Raw genomic sequence first — 19,967 nt, forward strand, 5'->3', positions numbered from 1 at the left:
CATTGGTTTCAGGTGAGAGGGGAAAGATATAAAAGAGATCTAAGGGGCAGCTTTTTCATGCAGAGAGTGGTGTGTGTATGAAATGAGCTGCCAGAGGAAGTGGTAGAGGCTAGTACAATTACAACATTTAAAAGGCATTTGTATGGGTATATGAATAGGAAAGGTTTGGAGGGAAATGGGCCGTGTGCTGGCAGGTGCGACTAGATTGGGTTGGGATATCTAGTCGACATGGACAGGTTGTACCGAAGGGTTTGCTTCCGTGCTGTACATCTCTATGACTCAATTCAAAATAGCAACGGATGCTGGTGACAGGTTAAAATTTTTCACTGTATTTTACTGTAGTATTCACTAAAATACGAGTGACAATAAGTCATCATCCATTCATTCATGTAATGGACAGCGCATTTAGTGAGGTGGTCACGCTGCAGATGAGGATTACATAGGCAGAAAGAGAATGGGTGACCATCAAACAAAGTAAAAGGCTCAGGAAAGAAGTGGAAGAATCTCCTGTGGCTATCCCCCTTTCCAATAGATATACCACTTTGGAGACAAGTTCATGACACCGCAGGTGGTTTCTCTGCACAGAAGGCGAGGGAAACAAGTGGCAGAGATATGGTGATAGATGATTCAATGGTAAGGGGTATGGATAGGCACCTCTGTAGCTGCAGACCTGAATCCAGGATGGTATGTTGCCTCCCTAGCACCAGGGCCGCTGAGCGGATGCAGGGCACTCTAGAGTAAAAGGGTGAACAGCCAGTGGTCTTGGTACACATAGGGAGCAATGATTAGTTAAATAACAACATGAGGACCTGAAAGCTGAAAATATGAAGTTAGGAGATAAATTAAAATACAGGACCTCAAATTTAGTAATCTCAGGATTACTCCCAGTGCCACATGCTAGTAAGAGCAGGAATAAGAGGATAAATCAAGTGAATGGTGGCTGGAAAAATGGTGTACCAGAGAGGGCTTTAGATTCTTGAGGCATTGAGGCTGTTTCTGGGGAAGGTGGGACCTGTCGTCGTCATCATCGTCGGCAGTCCCTCGCAAACAAAGATAACTCTCGTCGGGGTGAATCTGTAGCTGTACAGACCATGGTGACTACCGTTGGCTCTGTTACACTTGGGGCAGGTGGTGGCCATGGGAATGGGTGGATGGGACAATGGTGTGACAGCGCATTCGTTTTGCTGTTATTGCCTGGCTTCCATTTTTTCCTGATGGCGATGCTCCATGCCTTCCCAGATGCTACTCCTCCATTTTGGATGGTGTTGGATCAGTGATTCCCAGGTTTCTGTGGGAATGTTGCACTTTGCCAGTGAGGCCTTGAAGGTATCACTGAAGTACTTGCTCTGTCGACCTGGTGCTCATCTGCCGTTTCAAAGCTGGTTGTAGAGCACTTGCTTGGAGAGTCTTGGTGTCTGTCATTCGGAGGACATGTCAAGCCCATCATAGCTGATAAAGGGTGGCCATTGCTTCGATGCTGGCCTGGTTGAGGACAATGGTGTTAGTGTGTTTTTCTTCCCACAGATTTGCAGGATCTTGCATAGGCAGTGTTGGTGGTACTGCACCTGAAGAAGGGCTCATGCCCGAAACATTGATCCTCCTGCTCCTTGGATGCGACCTGACCTGCTGCGCTTTTCCAGCAACACATTTTTCAGCTCTGATCTCCAGCATCTGCAGTCCTCACTTTCTCCCGGTACTGCACCAGTGCCTTGAGGTGTCTGCTGCGGACAGACCACGTCTCTCAGCTGTGTAGGAAGGCCTAGACAAAGCTGGTGGGTTACATATGGACAGAGCTGGGACAAATATCCTCATGTGATCTTTTGCTAGTTCCATTGGTGCCATTTCTGCTCCAGGGGAATGGGAGCCAAAGTGTAGGCTTAGATGGATCAGATTCAGATCAAAGAACAAGAGGTAGAACATAACTAGTGATGTAGTCAGTGACTCAAAGATAACAAAAAGGGATTAAAAAGCATCCAGCAAAGGAAATTGTCAGGGTTGAGCTATTTATAGTATAATGCAACCAATATTACAACAAAGGCAGATAAGTTAAAGGCACAGATATAAACATGTTAGCACAATATTGTTGCTATAACGGAAAGTGAGTTAAAGTAGGGGCAAAATTTGCAGCTCATTATCCCTGGGAAATAGTTTTCAGGCAAGATACAATGGATGACAAAAAAGGAGGGGTCGAAACAGTATTGGTTGAATCAATGACAGTTGTGAGAAGGATGATGTAAGGATTAACAAATGAGGCTTTATGGGTTGAGTTTAGAAATTAAAAAGAGGCAATCATACTACTAGGAATATACTTCAGACATCCAAATAGTGAATGGCGATAGAAGAATGGAGACAAATTGTTGCCTGTAGGAATAAGAGGGCAATAATAATTGGAGATTTTAACTATCCCAATTAAATATCAGTCGGGTTGCAAATAATATAATGGGCATTGATGGTGAAAAATTCATGTACTGTGTCCAGAAATGTTTTTGTTTAAACAATATGCGACAAGCTGAACATGAGATGCAATTCTGGATTTAGGTTTGGTAGATGGAGATGGGCAAATGGGTAAAGTGACAGTGGGCAACCATTATTGGGGATAGTGACCACAATTCAGTTAGATTTAGTATTATTGTGAAAAAGGGTGGGATAAATCATATGTAAAAGCTTAAACAGGGAGAAGGCAAATTTTACAAAACTGTGATTGAAGTGATTCAGCTAAGGTGGACTGGACAGGACCTCTAAAGAATAAATCAGTGGTATACAAGGGGGGAGGCACTGAACAGTGAGGTCTTAGGGCATAAGGCAGATATGTCCCCTCCAAAAATAAGAATGGTACTGCCAAATCTAGACCCCCATAGTTGTCTAGAAAAAATATAGGGAAAGATTAAACAGAAAAAGAAAGCTTATGATGGTCACAAAAAACCTCAACACTGCATGGATAATAAAGGGATCAAGTGTACAAAAAAAAAGAGATTTTTTAAAGAGAGGACATAAAAAAAATTCGCAAGCAAGATAAAGGAAAACCTAAAGATGTTTTACCAGTATATAAAGAACAAACAAATAGGAAAGGAAAAAGTGGGACCCATCATAGTTGAAGAAGGAAACTTTTCTGAAGATGCAGAGGATATGGGAACAATTTTCACAGAATGTTTGTCTCTGTATTCATAAAGGACACTGGTAATGTGCATATAGTAATCTAAGGGGACCAGAGTGAAATATTGAACACAATAATCATAACGAGAGGAAGTGTTAGTGGAATTGGAATCCTTGAAAAGTGGAGATGTCACAAAGGCTGTATGGATTGTTCCATGGGATGTTGAAAGAAGTCAGGGAAATGCTCTGAGAATTATTTTCCAATCTTTACTAGACACAGGTGAGGTGCTGGAGGAATGCAAATCCGGTTCCCTGGTTTGAAAAGGTTACAAAAGAAATGCCAAACTATTTTCGGCCAGTTAGTCTTTCTTCAGTGATGAGCAAATTGTTGGAACAGATCTTTAGATCAGATAAACTGCCATATAGAAGGGCATGGACTAGTCAGGAATAGTCAGTATGTCTTTAAGGGAAAGTCATGCCTTAAAAATGTGATTGAATTCTTTAAGGAAATGATAAGGAGGATCAATGAGGGTAGTGCAGTGGATACTGTCAACATGGATTTAGTAAGGCATTTGACAAAAGTCCCACATGGCAAACTAACCAAAAAAGTAAAAGCTATTGGGATATAGGGTAAAGTGTTGAACTAGATCCAAAGTTGGCTTAGTGACAGGAAACAAAGGGTAATGGTCAGTACTGAAAACAACAATGCTGGAGATCACAGCGGGTCAGGCAGCATCCATGGAGAGAAAGCAAGCTAAATGACTCTTCATTGAGCTGACGTGAAATAAGGAGGGGACAGCATTTATGCGATAGTTGGGGAGTGTTGGGGTGCTGATGTTGATGGTTCCGATTAAGTGATTGGAATGTGAGAATGGTAGAACAACGGTATGTCTAACTGCCAGTCTGGAAAGAACAAAGACCACTGGGATGGGGGTAGGGGAGAGGGAACATGGTGACAAAGAATGTAACAAGTAAAGCTAAAAGAAAGGGATGGAATAGGAGTGGGCTCACCATTTGAAGGCGTGGAACTCCATATTAAGCTCAGAAGGTTGTAAAGTGCCTGGTCTGAAGATGAGATGTTGTTCCTCCAGTTTCAGCTGTGATTCACTGAAGCATTGCAGCATGCCGAGGACAGACAATGGGCATGCTAGCAGGATGCTGTGTTAAAATGATGGGCTACGGGAAGTTCAGAGTCTCGTTTGAGCGCAAGTAGCTGCCTTTGTGGATGGAAAGCAGTTTCATGTGGTTATCTGCAGGGCTTAGTATTGGGACCCCTGCTGTTTATTTTATACATAAATGATTTTGGCTTGAAAGTAGGGGCCACAATTGGGAAATTTGCAGCTGACTCAAAAAATGGCCACATAGTGCAGAGGATAGCTGTAAGCTCCAAAATGATGTCGATAGGCTCGTGCAGTGGGCAGGACTGTGGCAGATAGAAATCAACTCTGATAAACGTGAGATAATGCACTTAGGGAGGTCAAACAGTAAAAGGGACTACACAATAAATGTGATAGATGAAGTGACAAAATTGGCGTACAAGTGCACAGGTCCCTAAAGGTAGGTAAGGTTGTAAAGAAGGCATATGGAATGGTCCCCTTCATTGCCAGAGGTACAGAATACAAAAATAGGGATATAATGATGAAACTGTTTAAGACACTGGTGAGTATTATGTGCAGTTCTGGTCACCACATTACAGGATGGATGTAATTGTTCTGGAGGGAGTGCAGGGAGGATTTACTAGAATATTGCCAGGGCTGGAGAATTGTAGCTATGAGGAGAGATTGGAAAGATTGGGGTTTCCTTGGAACAGAGAAGGCTGAGGGGTGACATGATTTAGTTATACAAAATGGTGAGGGTTAGAGATAGACGAGACAGGAGGAACCTGTTTCCACCGGCAGAGAGTTCAAAAACCAGGGGTCATATATTCAAGCTCAGTGTCAGAAGGATTAGACGGGATGTGAGGAAACACTTTTTTTTAGTGTGTGGTGGGTGTCTGAAATTCACTGCCTGAGTTGATGTTGGAGGCAGAGACCCTAAATTCATTTACAGTGTACCTTGATCTGTACCTTAAGTGCTGTAAATTGCAAAGCTATCGGCCACCTGCAGATTAATGGGATTAGAAAGTTAATCTGGGTGTCTTTGGGTCAGTATAGACGAGATGGGCTAAATGGCTCCCTTTGCTGTTGTATCAGTTCTATGGTTCTATCATACTTCAGAAAAGGTTAAGTCTTGTCCATCAAACATAAGTGATTTTCTTAATAATATTGTAAATCATAATAACTAAATATACTGCCTTTCTAGCTCTGAATATTCTACGTATAGAAATGCAGAGTTTAATTCTATAAGGATTTAATTATTAGGATTTTAAAAAACCTAAAAATTACAATTTTTTAATGTTTCTTTCTTTCTCATTTCTCTCTTTATTTCATCATTCTCCATCACTGTCTATTTTTGTCTTTTTGATTGTATGTTGAATTAAATATTCTAGTATAAACTTCTGGTTCAGACTCTGCATGCCTCAGAAAGGATTTTTCAATCTCATTGATTGAAAGAACACAGTGCTTTCTCTAATCACACAAGTCCGTTGTGAAGGATGAATCAGTGCATCACAATCTTCATGGCTATAATTTTTTTCTTCAAAAGCCCACAAGAAGTCTGCAGACAGTTGTGAGCATCTGTCCCCTTATTTAAGAGAAGATATTATTTCATTGGAGATAGTTCAGAGAATATTCACCAGGATGATTCATGGAATGGATGGATTGTCTTATGAGCAAAGGCTAAATAAGTTGAGACTCTCGTCTTTGGAGTTTAGAAGCATGAGAGGTGATCTCATTGAGACATATTGGATTCTTAAGGGGTTTGACAGGGTAAAAGCTGACAGGATGTAGGACTGTCCCTTGTAGGAGAGTCCAGGACCAGAGGGCATGGTCTGAAAATAAAGGGGCACAAATTTAAACTTGACGTGAGGAATTTCTTCTCACAGAAGATTATAAGTATTTGAAACTCCTTGCCAGAGAATGCTGTGATGGCAGAGTCCTTCAGTACATCTAAGGCTGAGTTAGATAGATTCTTGATCAGTAGGGGGATCAAAGGTTATGGGGAAAATGCAGGAATGTGGAGATGAGCAATGTGGGATCAGCCATGATCTTATTCAATGGTGGAGCAGGCTCAGGGATGGAATAGCCTACTCCTCTTCCTATTTCTTATGGTCCAATGGAAGAGACGTACTCTTGTTGCTGTCTGCCAAATCCTGGCAACATTGTTTCCAAAGGGCCATTTTCTGAATAAACCTAAGATTTCAACTCTTTTTTTTCTGCGTTAAAAGTAATCAAACGGCTAAATCTATAATCTAACATGCAATAATTCTTTTCAGTTTTTCACACTTCCTTGAGTGTTTGAAAAGAAACTACTTTTTTATTCTTGCTAATAAATTATTCCTGTATAAAGACAATTTATGATATGAAAATTCCTTTTTTTTGTAACATTTACATTTCTATACCTTTTTAAAAACAGTTATATTCTTTAAACTATTACTGTAATTAGCTACCAAGATGGATGAAGTTACTGAATGATCTAGAAGGCAAATACTAAAGTGACATTTTAGCTTTAAGTCAGTAACAGTACTATGGGCAAAACAGTGGGTGGGTGACTGAGTGATTGAAAGGTAGATGACTCATTCATCACTGACTCAAATACCAAATAAGGTTATGCACTAAATATGAGGCATGGCTGTAAAGTGGTATTATAATTCTAACATATATGTTTGGGATATGTTCTAAGTTTCAGTATTTGTATTCCAATTTTAAAACTGTAATGCTTTTTGGGGAGAGATGCCATTTCTTTTACCAAAGCAGCTCTGAACCGTCACTAACAAGAACAAGAACACAACAGACCAGCTTGTGTCATAGAAACTGCAGCCTAGGGCTCTTGTGGAACAATGGTAGTGCCAGTACCTCTAGATAAGAAAGCCCAGCTTCAAATCCCACCTATTTCATTCAGGTAATCCCCAAACCAGTTGATTTTAAAAGTACCTATTCTTAAAAATAAAGACCCCAGAAAAGATGGACTCAAAAAAAGTCAGGATGCATTTCGTTCCATTAATGCTTTGCCAGAGGACAGGAAAATGGTTCCTCCTGAGCCATTTTCTTTGGCACCTCTTTGAGGTGGCTTACCAATGGCTTGTACTGTCAGGGGCAGGGCAAGAAGGCAGGTTCCAAGTATTCAACGAGGTAGTATTTAGAACCAGAGTCAAAGAGTGTGGAGCTGGAAAAGCACAGCCAGTCAGGCAGCATCCGAGGAACAGGGGAGTCGACGTTTCGAGCATAAGGAAGAACTGATGCTTGAACCATCGACTCCCCTACTCCTTGGATGCTGTCTGACCAGCTGTGCTTTTCCAGCACCAAACTTTTTGACTCTGATCTCCAGCATCTGTAGTCCTCTGTTTCTCCTAGTATTCAAAATCACAACAGCCAACTAGACAATTGAACTAACTGGCTCGAGTCAGTAGATGAGAAGCTGGAAAAGCACAGCAGGTCAGACAGCATCCAAGGAGCAGGAAAGTCAATGTTTTGGGACAAAATCCTTAGTCAGGACTGGGAAGGAGGAGGGAGCCCAGAAATAAGTGGGGGTGGGGTGGGGGGGTGGTTTCGACAAGGCAGGTAGGTGGGATCGTGATAGGTGGATGCAGCTATGAGATTATTGTGATTGGTCAGCATCAGCAGTCCTTACTGTCTCCAAGTTACTGAACTAGCTGGCTCCCCAAGGATGCATTTAATTGCAAAAACAATATGTATTTGTATAGCTCATTTCACAAAATTAAGTTTAAAATTACCCCAATGCACCTCCCAGGTATAAAGCAAAATTGACACTCAAGCCACAGATATCGATATTAGAACAGTTGACCTTGTCAAAAAAGGTTGGCTTTGAAGAGGGTTATAAATTACTCTGGAATGTTAGAGAGCTAAAGAGATTTCGGGAGGGAATTCTGGAGCTTAAGGCCTCAGGAGCTCAATGTTGAGACAATTAAATGGGGGACATTCACAACTAAATTTAGATGAGCACAGATATCTCTAAGTAGCGTAGAGGTGGAGGAGATTACAGGATCGGGGAAAAGCAAAACTGGAGGATTGGAAAATTTTAAAATTGAGTCATTGCTTAACCAGGAGCCAAGGTAGACCAACAAACTCGGGGGTAGTGAATGGGAGTTGAAGAATTTTTGCGGCATTGAAAGAGGCCATTCAGACCATCTGTTCTAATTCCACTTTCCAGCATTTGATCTTTTATAACCTTTCAACTGGGGTGGCATTTCAAGTATTTGGTTAAGGATGCAACAGGCCCTGGAGCACAAATTTTCAGTACTACTAGCAGAATGTTATCAAGGCCTGTAACTTTGCAAATCCAGTGCCTCTGTCCATTTCTCGATATCATGTGGAATGAATCGAATTGGCTGAGAACTATGATTTGTGATGGGACCATTGGCGGAGGTGAATCATCCATTTGACACTCCTGGCTGAAGCTTGTTGCAAATGCCTCATCTTTTGCACAGATAAACTATGATCCCCTTTCTTGGAGGATGAGGACATTTGTGGAGGCTCCTGCTCCAGTGAGTTTAATTGTCAACCATTATTCATGACTAGATTTAGTGGGACTGCAGAGCTTAAATGTAATTCCCTGATTATGGAATTGCTTAGCCTTGTCTATCAGTTGCTGCTTATGCAATTTGGCCACAAATAGTCCTGTTTTGTAACTTCACCAGGTTGACACCTCATTTTTAGGTAGATCTGGTACATCTATTGACATTCCCTCCTGCAATCTTCATTGAACCAGAGTTAATCTGTGACTTGCTGATAATAGGTTGGTGGATATGCTGGCCATTAGTTTACAGATTGTGTTGGAGCACAGTTTTGCTGTTACTGCTGATTGCTCACAACACCTCATAGATCCCCAATCTTGAGTTGCTACATTTGTTCAAAATCTGTCTGCACACTGAACAAAATTTGAGTTTTTAATAAAACAAGAAGCATCCCAACGTTCATTATTATACTTCCACTATTTGCAGTAGGACTTGAACCCAGGTATCTGGAGCACAACATGAGTCTCTGGATTACTAGTCCAAGATTCATTCTGCTATTTATTACCTTATTCTGCAGGCTCACCTTGCTTAGCCTGCAACTTCTGTACAGTTGTGGATCACAGGAATGGTGTAGGCAAAGGGGCTTGACACTTCTAGAGTAACATGGCACTAGTAATATGAGTGACACAAGGTCCAGCAATTGTGAGCACATTTGCCTCTGCTGCCACATGATTGCATCAGTTTGGCACCACAGAGCCCAAATATACATGTTATAATGCATACAAGATTGGTGTGAGCCACAATTGGACATCTGCCATGAAATTACATGAAAATGGGAACATTCAGTCCATACTTTCCTCCATCTTTGTGTTTCTTTGCAGAGGGACTGAGGGGGAACCTGACTGAGATGAGCAAAGTTATGAAGGGCTTGAATCACACAAACAGGGAGAATGTTTTTCCCCTTAGTGGAGTAACAGTTTTAAGGACAGGGAACTTAGAGAGTATTTGTGGAAACATCTTTTCACCCAGAGGATGGTGGTTTTTTGGAACTCTTTGTACATAAAATGGTGGGAGAAGCAGGAACTCTCAAGACATTTGAGAAATATTTAGATGAGCACTTGAAAGGCAATAGTATACAAAGCTATAGGCAGAGTGCTTGAAAGGGTACACTGGATTAGATGTATGCTTGATGAGTGGTGCACATTTCATTTTTTAAAATTTTTTTTCCCAAGATAGGCAAACATCCGAGTGGCCTGTGAACATTCCTGGTTGTTTTTTTTCTTTTTTAAAAAAATAACCCCCACACTACCACCTAACTGCAGTAGTGCTTATTTTTCCCCAGCACCCATGGTGTGTGTGTGCTGGTGTGAGACACAAGGTGCACGAATCTTTATTCCATGGTTATATTTTTTCTTTTTTTTCTTTTTTTTAATTAATCCCCACACTATTGCCTAACTGCGGTAGTGCTTATTTTTTCCCCAGCACCCATGGTGTGTGTGTGCAGGTGTGAGACGCAGTGAAAGACACAATCTTTATTCAATTTCCACCACCAGGAAGATAGGAAAACACCCGAGTGGCCAGTGACAAGCAGGTGCACATTTCATGAGTGGAAAGGCCTTTCTCCATGCTATAAATGCTCAATGACTTGCAGTGTGCTTTTACTGTGTTTAAAAGCAATGCATGAGGAGAACAAACCACCATCCAAGAAAACTCAGTAAAGTCGCAGCAAAGAATAGGCTCAATTCAGGAATTCCTACATCTACAAATTAATTAAGCAAGTTGATGTTGGCTCTGACATTCTCTCTAAGGCCATCAGCATCATGAACCTTTATTCTGAATATCTTTGAACCTAATCAGAGTGAAGCTTCTCATCTTCCCCACTACATCTTATGTTAGCGTCCTTTCATTTACAAACCATTTAGTTGAATGTTATTTGGTGCATCTTTGCCAATGACCATGAAGGACAACACTGGGGAGGCAGGTTCACGGCATAGGTCCCATTCTGGATTTTGTTTTTGGCATTGAAGCCTGTTACCAAACTGCTGTATCCAGAAACCCTTCTGCTTGTGCATATTCCTGACAAGATGTATCACCATTCCCCTCTTTCACCAATTCCTCCTTTCAAAATTTAAAAGTTTCATCAACTATTAATTGAATCATAGAATCTCTTGTGTGGAAGCAGAATATTGGCCCATTGAGACCACACCAGCATTCTGAAGAGCATCCCACCCAGACCGAGACCCTATGTCTGTAATCTTGCATTTCCCATGGCTAACCCACCTAGCCTGCACATTCCTGGAAACTATGGGCAATTTAGCATGGCCAGTCCGCTTAACTAGCACATCTTCGGACACCAGGAGATTATGCAAACTCACAGCTGCCCAAAGGTGGAATCAAGCCTGGGTCCCTGGTGCTTTGAGACAGCAGTGCAAACCACCATTTCACCCCTTTAACTTGCATGAAAATTACAATTGCTTAAGTGAGGAGTGTGGATAGGGTAAATACACAAGGTATTTTCCCTGGGGCGGGGGAAGTCTAAAACTAGGGTGCACAGGGTTAAGATGATGGGGGAAAAAATTAAAAGGGATCTAAGGGGCAATTTTTTTCATAGAGGGTGATGCATTTCTTAATGAGCGACCAGAGGAAGCGGTGGACTGGTACAATTACAACATTTAAAAGGTACCTGGATGGGTATATGAATAGGGTTTAAAGAGGATATGGGCCACATGGGACTAGATTTACTTAGGATATCTTGTGGGCATGGACAAGTTGTTCCAAGGGTTCTGTTTGCATGCTGTACATCTATGATTGCTTAAACATTTCAATGAAATTAATTATCTTCACAATTTTAATTCAAGGAAATAGAACTATGAACCCATTGTGTTGATTTTAAAAAGGAAGCCAAATTGTGAATAAGTAATATCAGTACAGCTATTAGGGAGGGAATAGCCGGTCTCCCGAATTAAACAAAAAGGTAAATGGGTGAGACACTTCCATGAAGTCATTGCACTTCAAACCATTAACGTTGTTCCTCTATTCAAAGATGTTGCCAGACCTGAGTTTCTCCAGCATTTTGATTTTTAAATACAATTCCAGCAAGCTTTTTCCCATGGACACTGCAACAGAAGTCAAAATTCCAAAGGAAGCAAATTCAAATTTAATGGAGAAGAGGAGGGGGAGGGAGAGAGCGCATGAGCAAGAGATGCACCCTATTCTCTGTGGAGCAAGTTTTCTTGCATGGTTTTTTCCACTACATAACTTATTCTGGACTGTATGGCAGTCTCCAGGGATATTACAGAAAGGTCTTAGCAGCTGGTGTTGTTACTCTTGCTACGAACAAATTCTGGGTTCAGTGTATGCTCCAGCTGGGAAATAATTGGTGAAACTCAAAGCAGCTGCCATATTTAAATTAGAGATCTTGCAATTACTGAAATCCCAGACTGAAGCATTATTTATTCCAAGTCCATTTAAAACCAGCCTTGCTTGTGGCAAGATACCTTTAGTTTTAAGATCATGAAGCTATTCTCAATCATTCTTGTAACATGCTGAACTGTGAAGGTATTACATGCAATTAGCTGTATACTATTGTTTGTAGAAGGGATTGATGGTGAGTTAATCAAAGTTTTCTAAATATTGAGGGACATGTTAGAGTTTCCCTCTATTGGCCTTTTTTTGAAAGGGCACTGTCTTAAAAACAAAGATTCAATTCTTCAAGAGAAAATTAGGGAACACCACCGGAAAAGGTGTTTAAAGTTTAGAAATCTCTCTGCAAATGGTAAATTAATGCTATATTCGTTAAGTTTAAACCTTGAGTTGACTGTTAATACTCTTTCGGTTAAGGTATAAATCAAATGAAGATAGTGAAACTTAATCCCTTCATCTGCATCACAGATTGCAGGGCAGCCAAAATATTTCTAACATATGACTTAATATGACTTTAAACATTGCTAAGAGGAGCTTAGAAGTTTAAGCTTTTTATTTTTTTCAGATTTAGAAAAAAATACATTTTTGTACTTAGTGCAACCAGACATTTAAACAAGATACTGTAAACAAGAATTGAAAGTGACCAATTTGTGCCAAAAGTGCCAACTAATAGATTCATATAGGTAAGGAGAGGCAAACAAACTGTAAAAACAAACTTTAATTTGTATATATTAAAAAGCATCACAGTAAATACAAAAAAAAGCATGTATATATTTTTATTGAACAAATCCATTTCTCAGTAAAAAAAAACTTTGCATACAATTACAAATATCTAAAGTACATGTTAATGTTTCAGGCTTTACGTTATTGCTTAAACATGAATAAAATGTGTTTTGTTAATGAATAATACAAAATAGATTAGCTTTAACATTTAATATAACCTAAATGCAATTTCTCTCTGGGACTTAAGTCAATAGTTACTGCTATTAATATACTGCATTTTCTTTTCTAAAGCTTTTAACTAAAGATATAAATTCTATGTAATACTGCTTGAAAAGAATTCTGACCCCTTAATAGCTCCCAAGTAGTTTAAAAACTGGACATCTGCCATCCAAATCAGGATTCATAATCATAATTGGGTGCATACTGCAACCCAAAACTTCACAATTGTATGATATTCATTTAAATAAATAAATAACTTGTAATAACTTAGATCAACTGTCCCAATTAGAATTCAGCTTGTGCTAACTATCCAACCATCAGAAAATATGGCTTTTTATAAAATGTAACCAAGTGGCTTAATTTGAAATAAAATATGCACCTCAGTGTAAGTTATAAATGCTTCAATTTTTAAAATTATGCATAAATCTTTACATTTTCAATCCTTAGCGAGCGTTGTCTTCTGTGCCCAGATTCACAGTACTCTTGTGATTACACAGAACAAAGTGGAACATTTTCATGTCAAGTCCACAGAGAATCTAGCAAGGAAACAATTCAATACCATTATAGCACATATAAAAGTTTCATCCAATGATTTCAAAGATTATAACTCGGAATACTGTGCTTGTAAGCCAATAATGCGAGTACACTGAAAAATTCCCTTTTAAACAATTTTTTGGATTTGCCATGGAGAGATGAAAGAATTCCATTTATATGGCAATTCTGAAATGTAACTGGTCTATTTAGACAACACAAAAGATGATCTCTGCTTGGCACTAAGGAAGACATTTTATAAATCCTCTTTGAATCTTATTTTTTGATATAGAATAATATTTCAAAATTACCTGTTCAAATAAAAATAAACAGGAAACTTTTGAAACTGTAAAAAGTCTAATCAGTATTAAAATATATATTTAAAAGTATGAAAATATGTACCATTTTTGTTTTAACTACAAGTAGAAGAACAAACACAATGAAAGTGTTGCGTGCAAAAGGTATTATCCGAACATTAGTGATGACAGTATTTTGGAGACAAGATAATAAACTTTACAAAAGAGATAAAACTGAAAACAGAATTGGGTACTATGTATTTTACAATTATCTTCCAACAGAATGGAGAAAATTCTTAAATTTAGGACCCAACAATGATCTCCATGATGTGATCAAGTTCATTTAAGTCTGTTTTGCAGTTTTGGGGAGAATTTATGGGTGTTGATGTGTGAGATGGTAAACCATTTAGTAATTCAAATATGACTGGTGTTGTTTTTGGACCAGTCATCAGCCCAGACATCACTGAGTCAAGCTCATGCCAAGAAGTGTCAATATCAGCAAATAGATCATCTATTGTCATATCTGTGAGAGAACTGGAGTAATTTGCAATCTCAAAAGTCCCAAACACTTGATCCAAGGGCTTTGGACACTCCTTCAGATCCACTTGCTGCTCCTCAGATTCCAACATATTCAGATCATTTTCAAAATGTGCTTGGACCAAATCTTTTACAGCACTGGTGTCTTTAGCAGAAGCAGTAGCTGAAGAACAAGTAATATTCTCACAAGATGAACAGTTTACCTTGCTTTTAGTAAGTGTGTCGGTATTGCGGATGGAAGCAGTGGTACTTTCTACATGTAGCTCTTTGTTTGGACTACATAAAAAATCTGTGGCAATTAGACTATCTGAAGAAGTATGATCTATGTACAGATCACTTCCTGTGAAAGCCATTTGTCCCTGCCAACTGCAGTCTTGTATCATTTCCTCCTGAATCTGTCGCACGGTGTTGGCTATAAGCACTGAACGACAAAGATTTGGTTCCACCACCATCTTGCAGAGCTGAAGTTTGAACAATGAGATGTTTAGAAGTGACTGGCGTTGCAAATTATATGGCAAATTAAGACTGCTACCAACAGAATCAGGGCAGGCATCTACAACTTGCTCCTCAGGAAATTTACGCTTTGTGCCTTTTCCCAACATGTTGACCTACAAAACAAAGTTATCACAATGAAGACTTATACTTTAAAATTCAAGACAAAATACTCTGGAATTAACCATTACTTCAGAAGACCTAATTACATTAACATATGGTTTGATAGATGCAATAATTTAGAAATTACATGGAGAGAATATTCAAATTATGCTGCACTTTGTTACTATCATGTCAAATAATGCTTAAATAGTGTTCTGTTAACTACTTTTAACGCAAACTTTGTGGCATATTCTTAATTTCACCAATTAATTTTATCCATCTGTTTCATCATTACTTCCAGACTGACTGAAATACAGTATTGCTATAGTAAAAGAAAACTGAAGTGAAATGCAACTGGAGGGAGAGTTTTGAGAAGATCTGCAGCTCAGGTTGAGGTTCTGGATGTAGGTTTTCAGACTTTTCATCACCATTCTAGGTAACATCAGTGAGCCTCTGGATGAAGCACTGGTGATATGGCCTGCTTTTTATTTGTTTCCTTGGGGTGGTGATGCCATTTCCTGTTGTCATTTTCTGTTGTTTTTCTCAGGGGGTGGTAAATGGGATCCCACATAGACTTGATCTCATTTACCACCCCCTAAGAACAGGAAAACTTCTGAAAACGAACCTTACAGGTCAGCGAGCAAAACTTACATCCAGCAACTGCAGGGATTAGAATGATCAATGAATATAGGACAGTCAAAGAAACAAATATTTAAGTACTTGTATCAGCCATTATAAAGGCGGATATGAGGTGAATCTTGAATTCATTTAAAAAGTAAAAAGCATCCCTTCATAGTTATATGGAAATTCATTGGCAATTTATTTATTGATTCTACTAAAGATCATTTTTCAGATTATTATGATTTAAGAAAAAAAACCTTGCTCTCGTTTTGGTGTCTAATGAATGAGCATTACACTTTCTAGCTCTATATCCTAAATCACTAGTATAAGCAATGAACGGAAATAACTCAAACTTAAATCTGAGGAACATCATTATCCACTTGTAACCACTGGAAAAAAAACCCTTAACTATTTGTTTTGCTTTCTCCCTTCTAGCTAATTCTTAATCCAGTTTACAATTTACTGCCACTAAACTCAAATGTATCACAGAATCCCTACAGTGTGGAAACAGGTCCTTGGACCCTCGAAGTGTAACACACCCAGATCCATTCTCATACCTATTATCCTATGTTTAGTCCTGACTAATACACATTCCCAAACACTAAGGGCATTTTAGCATGGCCAATTCATCTAACCTGCCAATCTTTGGATTGTTGGAGGAAACACAAGGAGAGTGTGCAAACTCCATACAGACAGTCACCCAAGGTTGGAATCAAACTCTGGTCCCTGGTGCTATTAACCTCAAAGCCACCATGACACCCACACTCCATCCACTCAAGTTTCCATAATCTGTTTTCTGCTCCTCCTCAACGAATTCTTTGACATTTGTCAGAGTTGTACAGCACAGAAACCCATACTGACCAGGTATCCCAACCAGTCTGAAAAACAACCCTCCAGCACCTCCTTCTGTCTTCTGTGTTTCAGCCTGTCTGTATCCAAATGGCTAATTCCACAAGATCTAACATTGCTAACCAATCTACCATGGGGAACCTTGTTGAACGCCTTACTGAAGTCCATGAAGATCAGATCCACCATTCTGCCCTCATCAATCCTCTTTCTTTTTTTGAAAAAGTAAATCAAGTTCCTGAAACACAATTTCCCATGCACAAAACCATGTTGACTATCCCTAATCAGTCCTTGCCTTTCCAAATACATGTAAATCTTGTCCCCTAATGATTCCCTCCAAAAACTTGCCCACCACCGTCAGGCAAGCAGTCTTTTTTCAAATGTGTTTTTTTGATAAAACTATTTCTGCTTTTTTTCTCAAGTGACAAAACTACTCCATATCTGGATAACAGATGACATTCCTATTTCATGTTCAGCTAACTGCCATGTAATTACTATCAATTGCTCTGCATTTAAAAACATACAATATTTGTTGTCCTCCAGCACAGATCTGCATTGAATACAATGCAGAGACATAACTTGTAGGATCTTATCCAATCTAGTCTGGGTATGGAAGGTGCTAAGTGGATAAAAGGTGTTGACAGGAGAACAAATAAATCATGGTTACAACTACTGCTTGCTAACAAACTGATTAGCTAAAAAATCAATCAAAATTTTCCTCTTGCACCTCGCTGTGTTTACATCCCCACTTCACTCTCCCCCAACCCGCCTGGGAGGGCAGGTACTCCACTTGAAGTGCGATAACATTTAAGGCTATAGACCAAGTAGGACTAGTTCATAGAGAGTAGTTTTGGCAATAAACTCAATAGGTCAAACACACACCTCTATACTGTATGATTATTAATCCACACACTATTTCTCTTACCCCACTCTGATCCACACAATGTCAAACGCTTCCCCCTCCCCCATAGCCTTACCCAAGCCCCCAACTCCTTTTTCTTTGCTTTCCTTTCTTCTCCTCTCCTTCGACCACAAACTCTCCCCTGTGCCCCGTGAACACCTTCCCATGACACCCACCAAATCCACCCTTCCCCCCCCAAAAAAATAATTCCCCTTATCACAAAACTTTTCCCCCTGTCCCCGCCGCACCCTCTCCCACACTGGGGTAAAGTTACCAGCTGTATATGTCAGAGGCCGAGCGCGCGGCCTGTGGTCTGGACGTTGCCGCTTTAAGAGCCTGAGCTCCCGGTGACGTTGCCGCGCGCGCGGAGGGAGCCGGAGTTTGGGGAGGGGGAGGGGAAAGAGGTTGAAGATACGCGAACCGGGGCCTAGACGGCCAGGCTTCACAATCACCGAGCAGCAATCCCCACACCGCCACTGAATTAAAACCACGCTTAAATACGTGCGAATTGCTGCTGTTTTAGTGGGGGTGGGTGGGGCGCATTCTCTTCGAGCGGAGCTGCGACACAAATTTAAATCTTCGCCCGGCGGTAACGGCCGCCATTTTAGGATCGCTAACTCCTTCCTCTCCGAGCCGACGGTCGAAATCTAAATACCGATAAAACAACTGAAAGAAGATAAACGTCGCTCAGATTTTGCTCACCTGCATCGATCAATACTTTAAACGGCGAGCATAAAGAATAGACACAGAAAAAGAGAGGGGAAGAAACAGAATGCGCGAACTGAAGACAGCGAAGCGATTTACTGGAACTAAGACAATCACGGCGGCGGCAGGAAACGCTGCCCTCTGATGGACAGCTGGCAGGCCCGGTTGCCATGGTTTCCCCGTGGTTTGATTGGCAGTCGCGCGACGCGCTAAGCACGCCCACTCTCCCCGCCCCGTGTTTAATTGCATCTGAGCCAGGGACCAGCGAGGTGCTGCAGTGCCGGGAAAGCTTTTACAATTGCTGCACACAAGGAACATCAAGAGAATAAAACAAAAACGTGTGAAATATGAGTCTGGTAATCAACAAAGGGGTGCAAAGATTATACTTATAAGGATGTACTCTAGCTATCCAACTAGAGACTACGGTGGTAGCAGAGAAAGGGCAGAAAGTGACAAGGGTTTGAGAACTCTGGTCTCCAACCCTATTAAGAACAAGGTTATGAATTTAAGTGTATCCCAGGATCTACCTTGAAGAAAATATAGAATGAACAAACAGTTTATTCTTAGATCCGTATAAATTTAAAACCAAGTACATAAATGTCCAGAACAACATCAAGTTGATGGCAGTGAATCCCCCACTGTCAACATCCTGGGCATTATCTTTGACCAGAAACTCAACTGGACTCACCACATAAACACAGTGACTACAAGAGCAGGCTAACAACACTGTGGCAAGTAGCACATCTAATGACTCTCCAAAGTCTGTCCATCATCTACAAGGCACAAGTCCGGAATGTGATGGAATACTCCCCACTTGCCTGGATCAGTGCAGCCCCAACAACATTCAAGAAGCTTGGCACCACCCAGTACAAAGCAGCCTGTTTGATTGGTACTACGTCCACAAGTGTCCACTCCCTCCACCACCCACACTCAGGAGCAGCAATGAGTCCTATTTCCAAGAAGCACTGCAGAAATTCACCAAAGATCCTCAGACGGCACCTTCCAAATCCACAAGAAGGGCAGCAGATACACGGGAATGCCACCGCATTCTAATTCCCCTCCAAGCCACTCACCATCTTGACTTGGAAATATATCACTGTTCCTTCACTGTTGCTGGGTCAAATTCCTGGAATTCCCTCCCTAATGGCATTTTAAGTCAACCCACAGCAGGTGGACTACAGCAGTTCAAGAAGGCAGCCCATTACCACTTTCTCAAGGGCAGCTAGGGACAGGAAATTAATGTTGGCCAGCCAGCACTGCCCACATCTCACAAATTAATACATTAACATCGGGGTACAATTTTAAAGGGGTTCATGAGCAGAAGGAGCTGGGTCAACATGTGCATTGATCATTGAAAGTTCAGGACAGGTAGGCAAAGCAATAACTATAGCATACAGTACCTTCACATTTATTCATTAGGGATATTAGAGTACAAAAAACAAGGAGGGATGCTGAATTTGTATAAGGCACTTGATAAATCTCAACTGGAATATTGTATACTGTTCTGATTGCCACATTGTAGGCAGAATCTGAACACATTGGAAAGAGTGCAGAGGCAGTTTACAAGAATAATTCCAAGGATAAGAAACTTCATTGCAAGGATAGATTGAAGAAGATGGGTCTGTTCTTGGAGATAAGGCTAAGAGGTTATAGAATGCACTGCCTGGAAGTCTGGTAGAGGCAGGTTCGATTGAGACATTGAAGAGGACATTGGATAATCATTGTGCAAGGGTATGCAGAAAAAGCAGGAGATCAGCACTAGGTAATGGTATTTGATTATCGAGCTGGTGCAGGCATGATGACCTGCTCTGCACCATAACAATTTGGTTATTCTGTGATTTATAATTATTTATTTTGTTCTCTACTCACCAAGTCTCAGTATGATCTCTGTATTTGCACATTATTT

General features: G+C 40.4%; 1 protein-coding gene across 1 annotated transcript; it reads right to left on the reverse strand.

The window, feature by feature from the left end:
- Positions 1–12,832: 12,832 nt before the first annotated feature.
- Positions 12,833–18,219, reverse strand: cdca4 (cell division cycle associated 4). The gene is made up of 2 exons (XM_072568659.1): positions 18,059–18,219; positions 12,833–15,002 (listed from the first exon to the last, which is right to left on the reverse strand). The coding sequence occupies exons 1-2, from the start codon at positions 18,062–18,064 to the stop codon at positions 14,160–14,162; spliced, it is 849 nt and encodes a 282-aa protein (XP_072424760.1). The 5' UTR covers positions 18,065–18,219; the 3' UTR covers positions 12,833–14,159.
- Between the last annotated feature and the right edge of the window lie 1,748 nt (positions 18,220–19,967).

This window comes from Chiloscyllium punctatum, chromosome 4, assembly GCF_047496795.1.
Source record: "Chiloscyllium punctatum isolate Juve2018m chromosome 4, sChiPun1.3, whole genome shotgun sequence".
In the NCBI taxonomy this organism is placed as follows: domain Eukaryota; kingdom Metazoa; phylum Chordata; class Chondrichthyes; order Orectolobiformes; family Hemiscylliidae; genus Chiloscyllium; species Chiloscyllium punctatum.